This window comes from Tinamus guttatus, unplaced genomic scaffold (assembly GCF_059628265.1).
Source record: "Tinamus guttatus ecotype Peru unplaced genomic scaffold, ASM5962826v1 Tinamus_guttatus_pri_ptg000227l, whole genome shotgun sequence".
NCBI lineage: Eukaryota > Metazoa > Chordata > Aves > Tinamiformes > Tinamidae > Tinamus > Tinamus guttatus.
Window position 1 is genome coordinate 726,906 of NW_028288761.1, and position 13,209 is coordinate 740,114.

General features: G+C 47.2%; 1 protein-coding gene across 1 annotated transcript in view; it reads right to left on the minus strand.

Annotated features, from left to right (window-relative positions):
* Positions 1 to 8,588: 8,588 nt before the first annotated feature.
* Positions 8,589 to 13,209, minus strand: part of PSMD1 (proteasome 26S subunit, non-ATPase 1) — a 72,322-nt gene continuing 67,701 nt past the window's right edge. The window contains exons 23-25 of the mRNA XM_088525502.1: positions 12,360 to 12,506; positions 9,608 to 9,762; positions 8,589 to 8,801 (exon numbers count right to left, since the gene is read on the minus strand). Of these exons, the coding sequence (XP_088381628.1) occupies positions 9,616 to 9,762; positions 12,360 to 12,506 (294 nt within the window). The 3' untranslated portion in view covers positions 8,589 to 8,801; positions 9,608 to 9,615. The remainder of the gene's footprint in view (positions 8,802 to 9,607; positions 9,763 to 12,359; positions 12,507 to 13,209) is intronic.

Below are 13,209 nucleotides of genomic sequence, written 5' to 3' on the forward strand. Positions count from 1 at the left end.
CGTGACTCCTCGCAGCCCAATCGCAGGCCGGCAGCGGGGCCGCGCACGACGCGCAGCGCCCCCTAGGCCCGGCGGGCGGCCCCGCAGCCGCGGGCGGGCGCCCCAACATGGCGGCAGGGGGCGCGCGCGGCCCCCGGCCCGAGGGGCCGGGTGTTCCCTGTCCTCACACTACTTGAAAAGTTTGGGGCGAAACTCATTTTTCGAAGTTACCTTTAATCTTACCCGGTATATTAGTAGCCCTTTTCCTCCCAAGCAGTCCAGAAGTAGCCTAAAATCCGCACGCAGCTTCCCTGCACTCGCGCGAGTAGGCTCTGAAACGCAGCTTTTGGCTGCCCAGCAGTGCAGTTCCTCAAGTGACACCACTGAGCCCTGCGCTGCAATCTGTTAAGTGCCCGGGCACTGTAGAAATCACTCACATGTCACACAAAACCCCAAAGCTGATCTCACCAAGCAGCTCAAGGCTCCTGCGCTCTGCCAAATTGCCTGTTTTTCACTACTTGCTTCTTACAGCGTGGAGAAAAAGACACTAGGAAGAGGTCACTTCACTCATCACATTAGCCTGTGCCAAAGACACTTGAAAATGTTTCATTGCTCTCATCGGGGCACTTGGGAGGTATTCTGGGTTTAAAAAACCTTGCTAGGGAAGAAGCTTCTGGAGGAAAAACAGAGAAAACTCAGTGATTCTTTTTCAGGCTCCTTCCTTATCCCAGCACTCACACTAAGCACATCACAGTGGGTAAATTAAGAGCCAGTGATTCCTGATATCTAGTTCCTCTGAATCTCATCCAAGTTCCTAGAAATCCCATTAAAATTCATAGAAAGCATGCTGAAATTGTACAAAAGCACTATGAAATTCCTAGAAAGCACCGCAGTATCCACTAGAAAACATTGGTCAATTCTTAAAAAGTGAATGGAAAATTCCTAGAAAGCATGAAAAAATCCCAGAAAGCAGGGGGGTTCCTAAAAAGCTCTGGGGAATTTATATTCTAGTCATTAAGCATATGTATGCTTATTGCTCACTATTCCTGTGATGACCAACATCCACATCGGTGTTGTAGTTACTGTAAAGCATCATTAAATGGTCAATAGGGGAGACAATCAGCTGATAACTGGGTGTCTTGATTTGGGGATTTGTATACTGGTACACAGTATACAGGCCTCTACTGGCTTATATTGTATACTGGTGGTATACAGGCCTTTATACTTATAAAAACTACATTTATGCTTACACACACAAAACATATTTAGTGTACAAAGACTGGATATGAATTATATAGCAGAAGGCTTGTTGTTACATATGCTTCTATAGAGAGTTCACAATACAAAACTTCATACATGTGAGTTTTACCATACTGGACTTTATCTGCTACTTAGTCCACTCCAAGAGAAGGGGACCCAACCATGTCCCCTTGGGTTGGGATTTGCTCTTTCCTGCAGCTTGGGCTGTGCTGGGAGAGGTGTCACCTGTGGCCCACGACCTGACTTGATTGTAACCTGTTGTGTAATTATAAAAAAAAAAAAAAAAAAAGGAAAAGAAACCACAAAACCCGGTTATTTTCTGTGCCAAAATGGAAAATTTAGCAAAGATCAAAATCTTTTTGGCGGCCTTTCCAAGTCATTGCATTTAAAAATAAAAACAGGCAAGACGGGAACATTTTCCAAAGCTTAAACATCCTGTTGTTTTCTTAGTCAAATGTCAGCTTTTAGTTGCCAAAAGGGATTTTATTTTGGGTTTTCAGTTTTTCAGTGGATGGCTTTTGAAGGACAACAAATAAATAAGTTCTTTGAGTTTTTCACTGCTGATGTGTTATTGTTGGTTGGGTCTGAGCACAGACTTGCCCTGAGGGCAGACGGGTTCGCTTGGCCCAACGTCCTGCGCTTGGACAGGGCAATTGCCTGGCGGTGCAAACTGAGTCACACAGCAGAGCCGGGCAGTATAACCCGAGGACCTTTTGCAAGGAAAGCTGGAGCAACGAAACTGCAAAACCTCTCTGTGTTCTGCAGCATCAGGCTTTCATAAAGCTGCTCTGTCTCTGTTGGACGGGGCTTGTCTAGATGCTGCTGAGCCGTGGATTTCACCTATTCCCACCCACCCCATAAGCAAGCAGCCAGCCCTTCGCCAGGCTATTAATACACACACCGTCTCCAATAATTTCCTGTAAGCAAAGTCCCTGACCAGAGAAATGGCCAGGAAAAAAAAAAAAAAAAAAAAAAGTTGTGGGGGGAGGGAGCTAGAAGAGGGGAATTAAACCTCCCTTTCAGAAAAAAAAAATATTCACTGTACTGCTCCTTGCCTTGGCAGCTGGAGGGAGAAGAAAAGCGCAGGGTATCAGATGTGCAGCGAGGAGAGAGCAGATGCTTCCTCGCCCTGTGCCAGCCTCTGGCATGGGCTGCCCGGGGAGCAGGAGGACTCCAGTGCCAAGGCAGCTCTGCCGTCCTGGGGGAACATCCTGGGGAACCATCCCGGGAGATGAAGCTCTCCAGTGAGTAGTAGAGATCCCCTGAGGAGGGTGCTGTGTGGTCACCTAAGGCTGGGACGAGCTGACAACCAAGAGGGTGGCTGGGTCATGAAGTTGCCTGCTGCGAGTGTAGGAGAAACCTGCTGTGGGGATGGGGAGGCAGAGTCTCAGCAAACCCCCTTTTCTCACCCCTTTTACATGCAACTACCTCCTGCAGGAACTAAACCCGGTTTCACATGGACGGAAGCGGCGTAACCGCTTTAGCAGACACGGCCGAACGCAGCCGTGTCCTCCTGCACGTGTTGAAACGAAGCCAGCCCGCCCTCCCCACCACCTCCATCTTTGCAGAGCCAGGGCTGCCCCTGCGGGGGATGAAGGCAGCTCAGCGCCCGAGACTGAAGGGGCCAGAGCTGAGCTTTCTGATACACGTTTTTCTAGGAAATGGCTCGTAAAGCATGGGCAGCCCCAAACCAAGGTAAACACAGACTTGCAAGAAGACTTGGCTGGCAGGAAGAACGTGGCTTTCTTGCCAAAAATGGAAGGCGGCTGGGAGGAGGGAAGAGGGAGAGATGCTCCATTTAAAAAAAAAAAAAAAAAAAAAAAAAAAAAAAAAGGAGAGAGAGAGAAAGAGAGAGAAAACAGTTTGGGAAACCATGGGCTCAGAAACAGCATGACAAAGAACTTCATCTCCAGGAAAAACATCGCCCATCCCAGCAGTGGTCCCGAGCAGCCTCACCTCTCATCACAGGGGTGCAGTTTTGATGCTTCCACAGACACAAACTGATGGCAATCCGTCCCATGCCACCGACACTGAGTGACCATGATCTGCCCCATCAAGTAGGGACAAATTGCAAAGCCCCTGGGCCTGCACGGGTACAAGCAGCAGGTTTCATATATGAATGAGCCCGTGAACTCCCGTCTCTGATGCAGATGTTTCCACCAAATTATTTTCAGCTGCCTCTTGTTCATCCCAGGGCCCCAAGTTTTCACGCTTAACGCAAAAACTAAGAAGGATTTCTGTGTAGAGTTAAACAGAGAATGTGTCTAGCCCTACAGGAGGTGTTTTACTCTCTCCCTCAAGAGACACTGGTGGGAGGACTAAGGGTTAACCCACCTTGGTTCTTGCTGACAAGAAATGGACAAAAACAACTTAATGGCAGAGCCACCATAAAGCTGAGAAAAAAGACATTGCGCCAATATTTCAGGTATTTTTCCTTCACTTTGAAGGGAAAAAAGTGGCTCCACATTTTTCCTTTGCAGGTTATCTCTGGAGGAACAAAGTGCCCATCATTTCTGCTGACAGCTAACCTCACCCCTGCAGCAGCTCTTCCCCGGGTCACCAGCCCAGCTATTTATACCCTTGTCCAGGGGTGCTCCTGCCACCAAACAACCCTGCCCAACCCAGGCAACAAGCCCTGGGGCATCTCCCACAAGGGTCCCACATCACCTGGAGCCTCGCTGCCAGCACAAACACACGTAGGTGTTTGCAGTGCTTAGACACCCACACCTGCACACACATGCAGGGCAGCAGCAGTCCTCAGACCAAGCCCCAGTGTTCAGGATATCTGGGGTTCATGGTTCCATATTTCCAGTGGTTTCATGGCCCACCTTCAGAAGGGCCCTGGAGCCCCTACAGGACTTCAGTAAAAATAGGATTTGTCTCAAGTCATCTCTCTATAACATGCGAGTAATACCAAGTCCCCTGCTCACTGGAAGAGATGGCTAAATGTGGGCACATGGACAATATTTTTCTTCACGGCCACCATCAAAAGGCTTTCGTTGTGCAGCCAGTGCCAGGAACTGCAACACAGACTTCTAAGCAAAACTCCAGCCCTGGGCTCCCGCCAGCCAGGCGCTTTGCCCATGCGGAGCAGGATTTCAGGGGCCAAGTCAAGCCAGCCTCAAGCTGAAACCGAGCACTGGAGGCTGGGGCAGCTTCTCCAGCTCTGAGGCACAGAGCAGGGGCCATCCCAGTCCCACGAACGCCAGAGAAACAAGGGCTCCACTAAAACCCGTACGACTTCCCTGAGGGAAACGAAATCCTCACTCCATGCGAGAGGCCTCCCCAGGACACCCGAGGGCCACATCAGCACCCTTGGGTGAAGGACTCCTGTCCCAGCAGCGGTTGCAGAGAAGTGCCGCAGGCCTTGCCCAGACCTGTGGTTTCAACACTGCCCAATTTCTCCATCCTGGCAAGGCCGCGGGGTTGGCACTGGCTCGGAGCTGTCACTGTCCCGGTCGCTGCCTGTGCTGGCAGAGCAGGAGGCAGGGGAAGAGCCCGGGGCCTGGCTGGACCAGGGCACAGGGACGCGGGTGGGGACGCTCCAGTGTCCAGAATAGAGGGAGGTAAACAGTCAGTGCTGCCACGGTTATCGGTGGCACCTGACCTGCACATGAAGCAGTGAGGAGGAAGGGCTTTGCCTGGCCTGGAAGGGAGAGATAGGGAGGGCGGCACCGCTCCTACACGGAGTCGAGCGAGGACAACGCAGGGAGCATCCGTGAGGCAGAGTAGTGCCGGGCTGCGAGGGCAGCCCCTTCACTCAGCACATTCACCGCGGGACGGTCAAACCAGCTTCTCCACACCCACTCTTTGTCCCTACCATGATGTCCGTTTTTCTCTAACTGGGGAAAATGGGAGATGGAGGTCGGGTCCCGATGTCCTGAGAGACTTTGGGCTCCTTTGAAGTGACATGCCTTTGAAGTGATTTATTTTTCATCAGGGCTAAGGGGAACAAGGCCCATTAGTCAGGAGGGGCAGTAACGTGCTTCCTGCCTCCTCTGCCTCTCCCTCTGCCAAATCCAGGAGCATTTGGCCCTAATTAGCCCTTGGCAAACACCAGGAGGACAGCACTTCCTAAGAAATCAGCACCAATGAGTCAGTGTGTCTAAATAACATTATTTAAAGCGGTAAAGAAAGTTCCCAAGCTCCCCACACAATGACACTAAGCTGGGATCAAGAAGTCAACGGTTGCCTCCCTCCCCTGAGTATGACACTAAGCTGGTCCCACAGCCACAGCCCCATTGATCCCCACGCAAACAAGCCAAGCCCCATATCTTACAGCAGAGCAGCACCCATCCCTGCAGACTTTACCCTAGCTCCAGTTGGTGCTTCCATCAGTGGTTGGTGCTTCTCTTGTCAGATACCATCTCACTTGGATGGACACACCACTGGAGAGCGCAGAGCTGTGGGAAGCAAGTCCTTGGCATCGGCTGTGTTACGGGAAGGACCACAAAGCAGGGAGCAGCAGGCAAGGCTGGTCAACAAGGTGAAGATGGCAGGATGGCTGCATCCAGGACACAGGAGATGCTCCTCATTATGTTACCAAAAATCGTGAATAAACCTCTTTCACACCAATGCAGCATGAAGAAGCAGGCATTTGCAACAGTTAGACACATTTGGAAGCAGCGAGTCAGTGACAGCAGCTGTGTGAGGACCATCCCAGAGCCCTCTTGGCCTGGAGGCATCTTCTGCCTTTCCAGAAGACTTCCAGCTGTTTTCTGGTTATTCCCCAGAAAAAAAAATCTAGGGAATTTCTGGAGGTATAATTTACCTCTTCTGAGATTTTTATGGAGTCTTCCTATGTTCTGTCTCCACTCTTCCCCAGCCTTTCTAGCAATTTTATAAAGTCAAAACTGTCATTTTCCAAATGCAATTCTTTAAGGCACAGCACCTCAGAAAGTCACACCTCAGGCAGTCTTGGAGCAGCACCCTCAATAAGCCCTATTAATAAGAAGAAATACGCAGAGGCTAGAAAGGGATGAACCCCCTTTAATGGATCATTTTTTATAGGCAGGGCACACAGTCTTGCACCAAAAGCCTTAAATTTGGTGTGGAAAAGGTGTCTGGGGTAACTCTTCCGAGGTGGGGTGCAGACATCACCTTCTCTCCTTCTCACTACCAGGGCACGCAGCTAATGGATTTGCTTTGCCCTTGAAGCAGCAGCAGCTGGGTGCTCCTCCAGCCCCTCTCCGGCCCTCCCTGAACTTCTTTCCAGGACTGCTAGGTAGCTGTTGACATTTTCCTGAGCAGAAAATATGCTGCGCACCCTGGAGAGAGAGCCAAGACAGCGGATGTTTTCCTGCACCTGATCCCTGAAGTGTCACTCTCACAGTGTCATTTACTCAGTGGAGATGAAATGCAGTGAGTGGCAGAGCCAGGGAAGTGTGGGCAGACAGGCCATTTCCCAAGCTTCCCTCCCAGGTCTTCCAGCCCAACACACACAGCGTTTTTCCCCCCCACAGCCACCCAAGTTCCTTTAAAATCTAACTACCAGAGCGTAACTTTACTACATAGTCCCAAAAATAGTGCCTCAGAAAGCACTTCAGGGCAATTAGAGGATTTTGCGTTGCTTGTGCTGAGGGAGTTCCAAATAACATCACTACCAGAGGCAGGAGTGATCTTTAGGGCAAAGGAAAACCTTCTAGCACAAGAATCAAACCTTCTGGGTGTTGCCCCAGGCAGTACATGGCTCAGCACGAACTGCTCAGCTCGTGCAGATTTCCACTAACACTGTAACAGGCACAGGGAATATACCAAATACCAACCACTCTCAAATACCTATTTTAGTCAAAAGCCTTGGGAAAAATACCTGTGAATTGAAGAAGGTTCATCACAGCATAGCCAAGGCATCTGCATAGGACTTTAGATCTTTCTCTAAGCTGGACTTTCCTCTCCCAAGGTCCTCATCTCTGCACAGTATTTTATAAGATGACACAACTTATTAACAACAAGTTATCTGAAATACATCACATACCACATTGGTCAGCATCAGAGAAACACGCAGGAACAAGGGATACCTACCTACTGAAAGGGATTAAAGCACTAAAAAGTCTTGTATTATTTATATTTCGCTGGTTTCTTTTTCTTGCACAAGACCTGAGTCCCACTTTTAATGACTATGGGGCTGGAGCAGTCATTAGCTTTATATCCAAAATTAGCTAAAGTTGCTTGTGGCCATTTCAGGTTCATTCACAGCTTTGCTCCACAAACGACATATCTGGATCACATTGAGAACAGCAAGCTACGACCAGCACTGTTACCGAGACAACATTTCAACTTCAGGAACTTGTAACTGAAGCCTAGGACTCAAAAGGGGCTTTCAGTCCAGTACCTCTGCTCTGTAGTGCTTAAATTCTGCAGAGTACAGACAGGCAGGCAGCCTATTCTGCTGCCAGAGTAACACCCATCAAAACAAACCATTTGCTAGAAAAAATCCCAGGTGCTACATGCAGGATTTGTCTTGCATTATTACCAGATGCATGTGAGCTTGCGGTATGTCCACATAGAGCCAAGTACTCTCACACAGACATATAATAATAACTTCACTCCATTAAGTGCTGTTTCAAGTGATGTAGCGTAGCCCAAAAGTTGGTTTCCAGCTGACCAGGCCTGAAGTCTCTGGTTCGCTGCTGACACAACCTTTGAAGTGTTACCGTCCCAGCAGCGAAGGACGGCCCGGCTGGTCGGACACTCATCGGCCAAGCCGCATTCCTTCCTTCTGACTGCTGCTCTTTCCACACTCCTGACTGTAACTCCCAACCCCGGCTAATGATGCACATCAGGGTAACAACTCGCACGTCTGGATTCACCCCATCTAGGTCTGCAATGCATTTCTAGCTGTCTTACCACATCAGCTGTTGTGCTCATATCTGGTGAAAGCTCACAGAAGGCAACAGAATCCTGTGCCTTCATCTCCCCATCGTAACACCCAGAGTCCTGCTGTCAGTCCTGCACAGACATACAAATACAAGGATGTGCAAGGGGGGACATCAGTGCAAAGTCAATACCATTGAGATAATGTGGGAGGAAACTTGATTGCTGGCAAGCAGAAACCTGCCCTCGCTGTAGCATCAGCACGGCAGCTGCGCCAGCTCAGAGCTGGTGACCTTGCTAAGCCTGAACAAGTGCTAGAGAAAGCAGCAGTATAAACAGATCCCAGCTATTCTGTGGAACAGCAGGATCAGTCACAGCCTTGCTGGAGAGGGATGCAGGCCTCCAGCAAGCAGCCACCTGATGAGGAAGACAAAGCCTGAGGGTAAATGTGGTCTAATTTCTAAGGTCTGAGGTGAGGAGAAGGCTGCCAGGCTCTCTCCTTCATTTTGTTTTTTAAACCAGCAACTTTTCTGTCAAGAGTTTTTAATATATTTATTTGAAAACAAGGTTTTGTGAAAGAAGAGTACACTAAATAGCATATATCTGTTCTTCAGCCATAAAACACGGACTATCAGCTTTAGCTCAGCACAGATGGGGGCTGCATGCACTGAACAGCAGATCTTGACAGGAAGGTCTCCAAGTCTGTCTTTCTCCTCTCAAGCATAGTGTCTTCTTTAGCAGACATGATCCTGGAGGAAGGGGAGAGAAAGACCAGAGAAACAAATGCATTTAACTAAGGCCTCTTGTAGCTGACTGCACACGCATACGAGTCTGCCACTGACGCAACATTTACAGTTTTTAGCAAGAAGTTTGTTTTCCTGCCTGTCCACCAATTCAAGTACACAATCATTGCTCTTGGGAACACTGGGACATGCCAGCCCATATTTGGAAATAAAGCAACTAGTTTCTGCCTCTCAGTGAAGAAACCTGGACGTCATTTCAGGCACTTTAGTCAAGGAACCTGAGAACTGCACCATTCATTGCCTGCAACAGACCTACATGGATTATTCAAGGGGCTCAGAGTGCCAAGGGTGCCTGAATTTTAAGAACTGCTGGGAGTTCAAGAAAGGCTAAAAACAGCAGTAGTTCTCTTTTGACCAAACCTGCCACGCTGAGGTCAAGCAGATGATAACTTTGTTACACAAATCACTTGCCCCTCTGGGATCACATAATCCAATTATTCCCAGCTCAGCTGGTGCCTGAGACAGCACAGGCTGCTCTGACTCTGTCCACTGAGATTCTACTGAAGAGCAGCCAAACCTGAAAGGTTAGACCAGGCCTGGCATGACTGGGTCAGGTCTGATCCAGAAGATGGATCCTCTTCTACTGCTACCAAACTCTTCAAATCAGGACAGATCATGTGTTTCTGAATCTGGTACAGAAGCAGTCAAGGGGCAAAACCAAGGATGTTCGGCACTGGGAAACGCTTTGGGTTTATTTGAAGAGGCTTTTCCTTCACTGGGGTTAAGGAAGGTGACTGTACACTATGCAGTACCTCAGATCTTAATCGTCAATGTACTCAAAGGGCTCCGGTGGTTCAGGTTCCTGCTCCTCCTCCTCAATCTTTGGACCGTGAGCTGCCACAGGTTCAACCAGCTCCTCCATGTCCTCACTGGTGTCCTTCAGAATGATGATGCCCCCGATGGAAAGCTGCAAGACAAGTACATGGATGTTAAGGCTGCTCACCTGTGCCTCATGGAGGACTGTTTATAGCCATGGTGTTATCTTCAGCCATATGGGACACAACAGATTCCTGAGCAGTAGGACTGAGCTCTCAACTCACACCAAAGGCAGGAGGTCTTCAAGAACTAGCTGTAAATTTTATCAAGCAACTATTGCATATATAGAGTCAAAAATCAGTTGGAAGAGTAATAAAGATTTACTCAGATTGATGCATGAGAATTTACATTTCCTCACTTGTTTGCAACCCACATTAGAAGCTCATTGAACTTCCAGACCAAATGCTCACACAAGGGCTTCTGAAAGTGTCAGTGGAGGCACCAGCCATTCATACTCACATCTCTGCAAGGAGAAGGGTATAGAGTGAAGCCCAAGATCCATCCATTTCCCCACAAACAGGGATACATAGAGCACTGCTTCCTTGTGTGCTTGTTCAGTTAAGGATTATTCAGTGGTATCCAGAAAGAGGAAGAAAAACATAGTTCCTTTTCCCTGATTGCTCATGGATGAAGAAATTACAGCAAAGATTCCTTGGTGGGGGCCCTTACACCCAGAAACAGCCCTGTATTTCCTGATTCTCTGTTGACCAGATCTGTGCCAAAGGTGTAACTTTCCCAGAAAAAGGAGAAGTTTCAGAGATCAAAGCATCTCGGACACCCACAGGGATGCCTGCTGGATATGTGGATGGCACAGAAAGATCTAATGAGGATGCCTTTTGAAACACCATTAGCTAAACTCAGTTCAACAGAAAACAGCTTCTGGATTCACAGTTTACCCTAGTTGTGAACCCAGAATCCTAACCCAATCCATTTTCCACATGAAAACAAATTGAATCATAATTGCTTTATAAGGCAACATAGACTATCACAGGGCAACAAAGGTTAGTGAAGCCTCCCTGTGTAGCCACCTCCCAGGAGGCTATCTGAAATGGAGACTAATCTCATCACCAACTTCCACTGACTGAGGAATTCTATTAACAGCACCTTGTAAAACAAAGGGGAATTAATTACAAAAATCACCACTAAACATCCTGCCAGGCTAAAGCATATCGGAGCGTCTCCAGGACTGAAACACGACGTGCAAAGAGGCAGCGCTGGGTCACGCCTGGCTGGAACTGCAGTCTTGACCACATCACGACTCCAGGCTACAAACAGCGTTTCAAAGAGGCATTTTACTCTGGCATTCTCCATGGCAGAGCAAAGCTCCAGAATAGCCCCATTCCAGATGCCTCCTTGGTTATAGACCATAACCCCCAAAGGAGGCAGGGAGGAGAGGGGAGAAAAATAAATAAATAAATAAAATAAAGACACTGCTCTGTTCTCTTCGAAACCTCTTTGTAAGGGAAGTTAAGGGAATCCACATTATTTTAGTGGCATGACTGCACATTTACAGGACAGCATTACAGATCTTCCCAACTAAAATACCAGTTAGGTCATATCCTTTCTCTAAAGAAACTGAAAAGTCCTTTGACAGATTTGCTAAAGATATTTCGAAAGGGGATGATGCACAGAGAATTCTGTGCTGACAGAATTCCAGGAAATCCATTTCTTAAAAACAAATGATTTTCTGGAGAAAAAGTGCTTCTGAATAACAGTTTTCCTACACACAATCCTGCAAAAGGGGAAAGACTAGCATGTTATAGGTAAAGGCCACAAGAAGTTGACTCAGGAGGCTTGCTCCTAGAAGCAAACTTGTTAGTTTTACAATGCATTGTAGCATCTCACAGAGCATTTAGGTAGAGGTTAGGTTATTGCCAAGGTCTTTTTCATTCTTCAATCAATAACCACATGCTATCTCTTCTCTATGTCAGCAGGAGATGAGGGCACTTTCTAAAGTAAGGTGTAACAAAATAATAAATTTGTTTAATTCAAAACAAATCCATTTAGGTAGAAACCTCACCGCAGAATAACAAAGATACCAGCACAGGTAATTCTGTATTTCACTGCACTGACAGTAAAATTTTTCTGCTCATTATAAAGATCTGAGATCAGTAAAAGTAGCATATTAGAAAGCAGAAAAAACCTTAAATATGTTTTATTCTTAGACTATTTCCCTGGAATGCCTATGGCATAAAGTCCTAAATTTTTGTCAGCTTCTTTTAGCAAACATTTTCATTGCTAAATCTTGTATCCTTACAGTTTCTGATTCTTCAGTCAGTCAGCATTAAAGCTCCTGACAAGTGTGATAGACAGTAATCTCACCATATAACACAGAATCTTGTGGAAGACTAATCCAAACCATAACTTGCCGTAAGTGCAAGCGCATGAAGATGATTATCATGATTATCATAAAGCAGCATTAGCATGATGAAAAGAGTTGGAGCAGTTCTGACTTTCCCCCAACTAGAATTGCATTTGATCATTTGAAGAGTGGGACTTTAAACACAAATATGACAACAGTGAAGTTGAACATCTCCAGCACATTACGGTTATGCATCAGATGAGTGGTGTTCTCATGTACACACAGGAATATACATGTGTGTACACACATGTACATGTACACACAGAACTTGAGTTCTTCTGCATCCAGCACTGGAAATGCTCTGCAAAGTGCAGACTAGGACTTACTGGTTTGAAAGGCTGGTATCGGCAGCTCTCTGTCATGGTGAGAACTTTGAGCTGAGCAGGCATGACTCTGGCTGGGTTGTCCAGCAGCTGGAAGTTGGGTTCAGGCTCTTTCTTCTTCTCTTTTTCATCCTTCTTTTCAGTTTCATCCTGCAGAGGGGAAGCAGAACACCAGTATGATTTTAAGAGCAGTTTCTAACCCTTTCACAACTCAGGACGGTAATGTAAACCTGCTATTCCTAACACAGGCAGTAATTCAAAAGTGTGGTGAGAAGCCATTCTGCTGAGGAGCGGACTGACCACACGTCTATCAGCTACAGCACCAGCAATACTGATGTGAATCTAGAGTTTTCTCACCAAGGCAAAGCCTAACTCTTGACTGCAGATGAAAAGAAGTTCAGTGGGAAGGGAAAGTAGAAAAGTTTACCTCTGCATTCTCTTTTTAATACTTGCTCTGTAAATTCACACCATTTCTGTTCACAACTTAAGCGTTTTTAATATCATGACTGAGCAGATGAATATTGCCAAAAGCTGTCCTGATATCTTCCCAGCAATAAGGCTACCACTGAAATTTCACACCAGTGGTAGTGACAGCAGCTCAACCAAAATGACTCATCCCAGTGACTCCCTAGGGAATTCCAGTTAACCCTTCTTAGCCACTGACTCAGCAGCTGGAGGCAAAGCTCAGACGAAAAAGCTTCATCACATACTCAAGGACATGGCTCATGCTTTCCTTCTTGCTCAGCAACATCTTTGAGCTGCAAACAAAAAAAACTGTGGAAAAGATGGAAACAACCACGAATGAAGTGATCAGGAAAACAGGCAGGGGAAAAACACCAAATGCACAGTACAC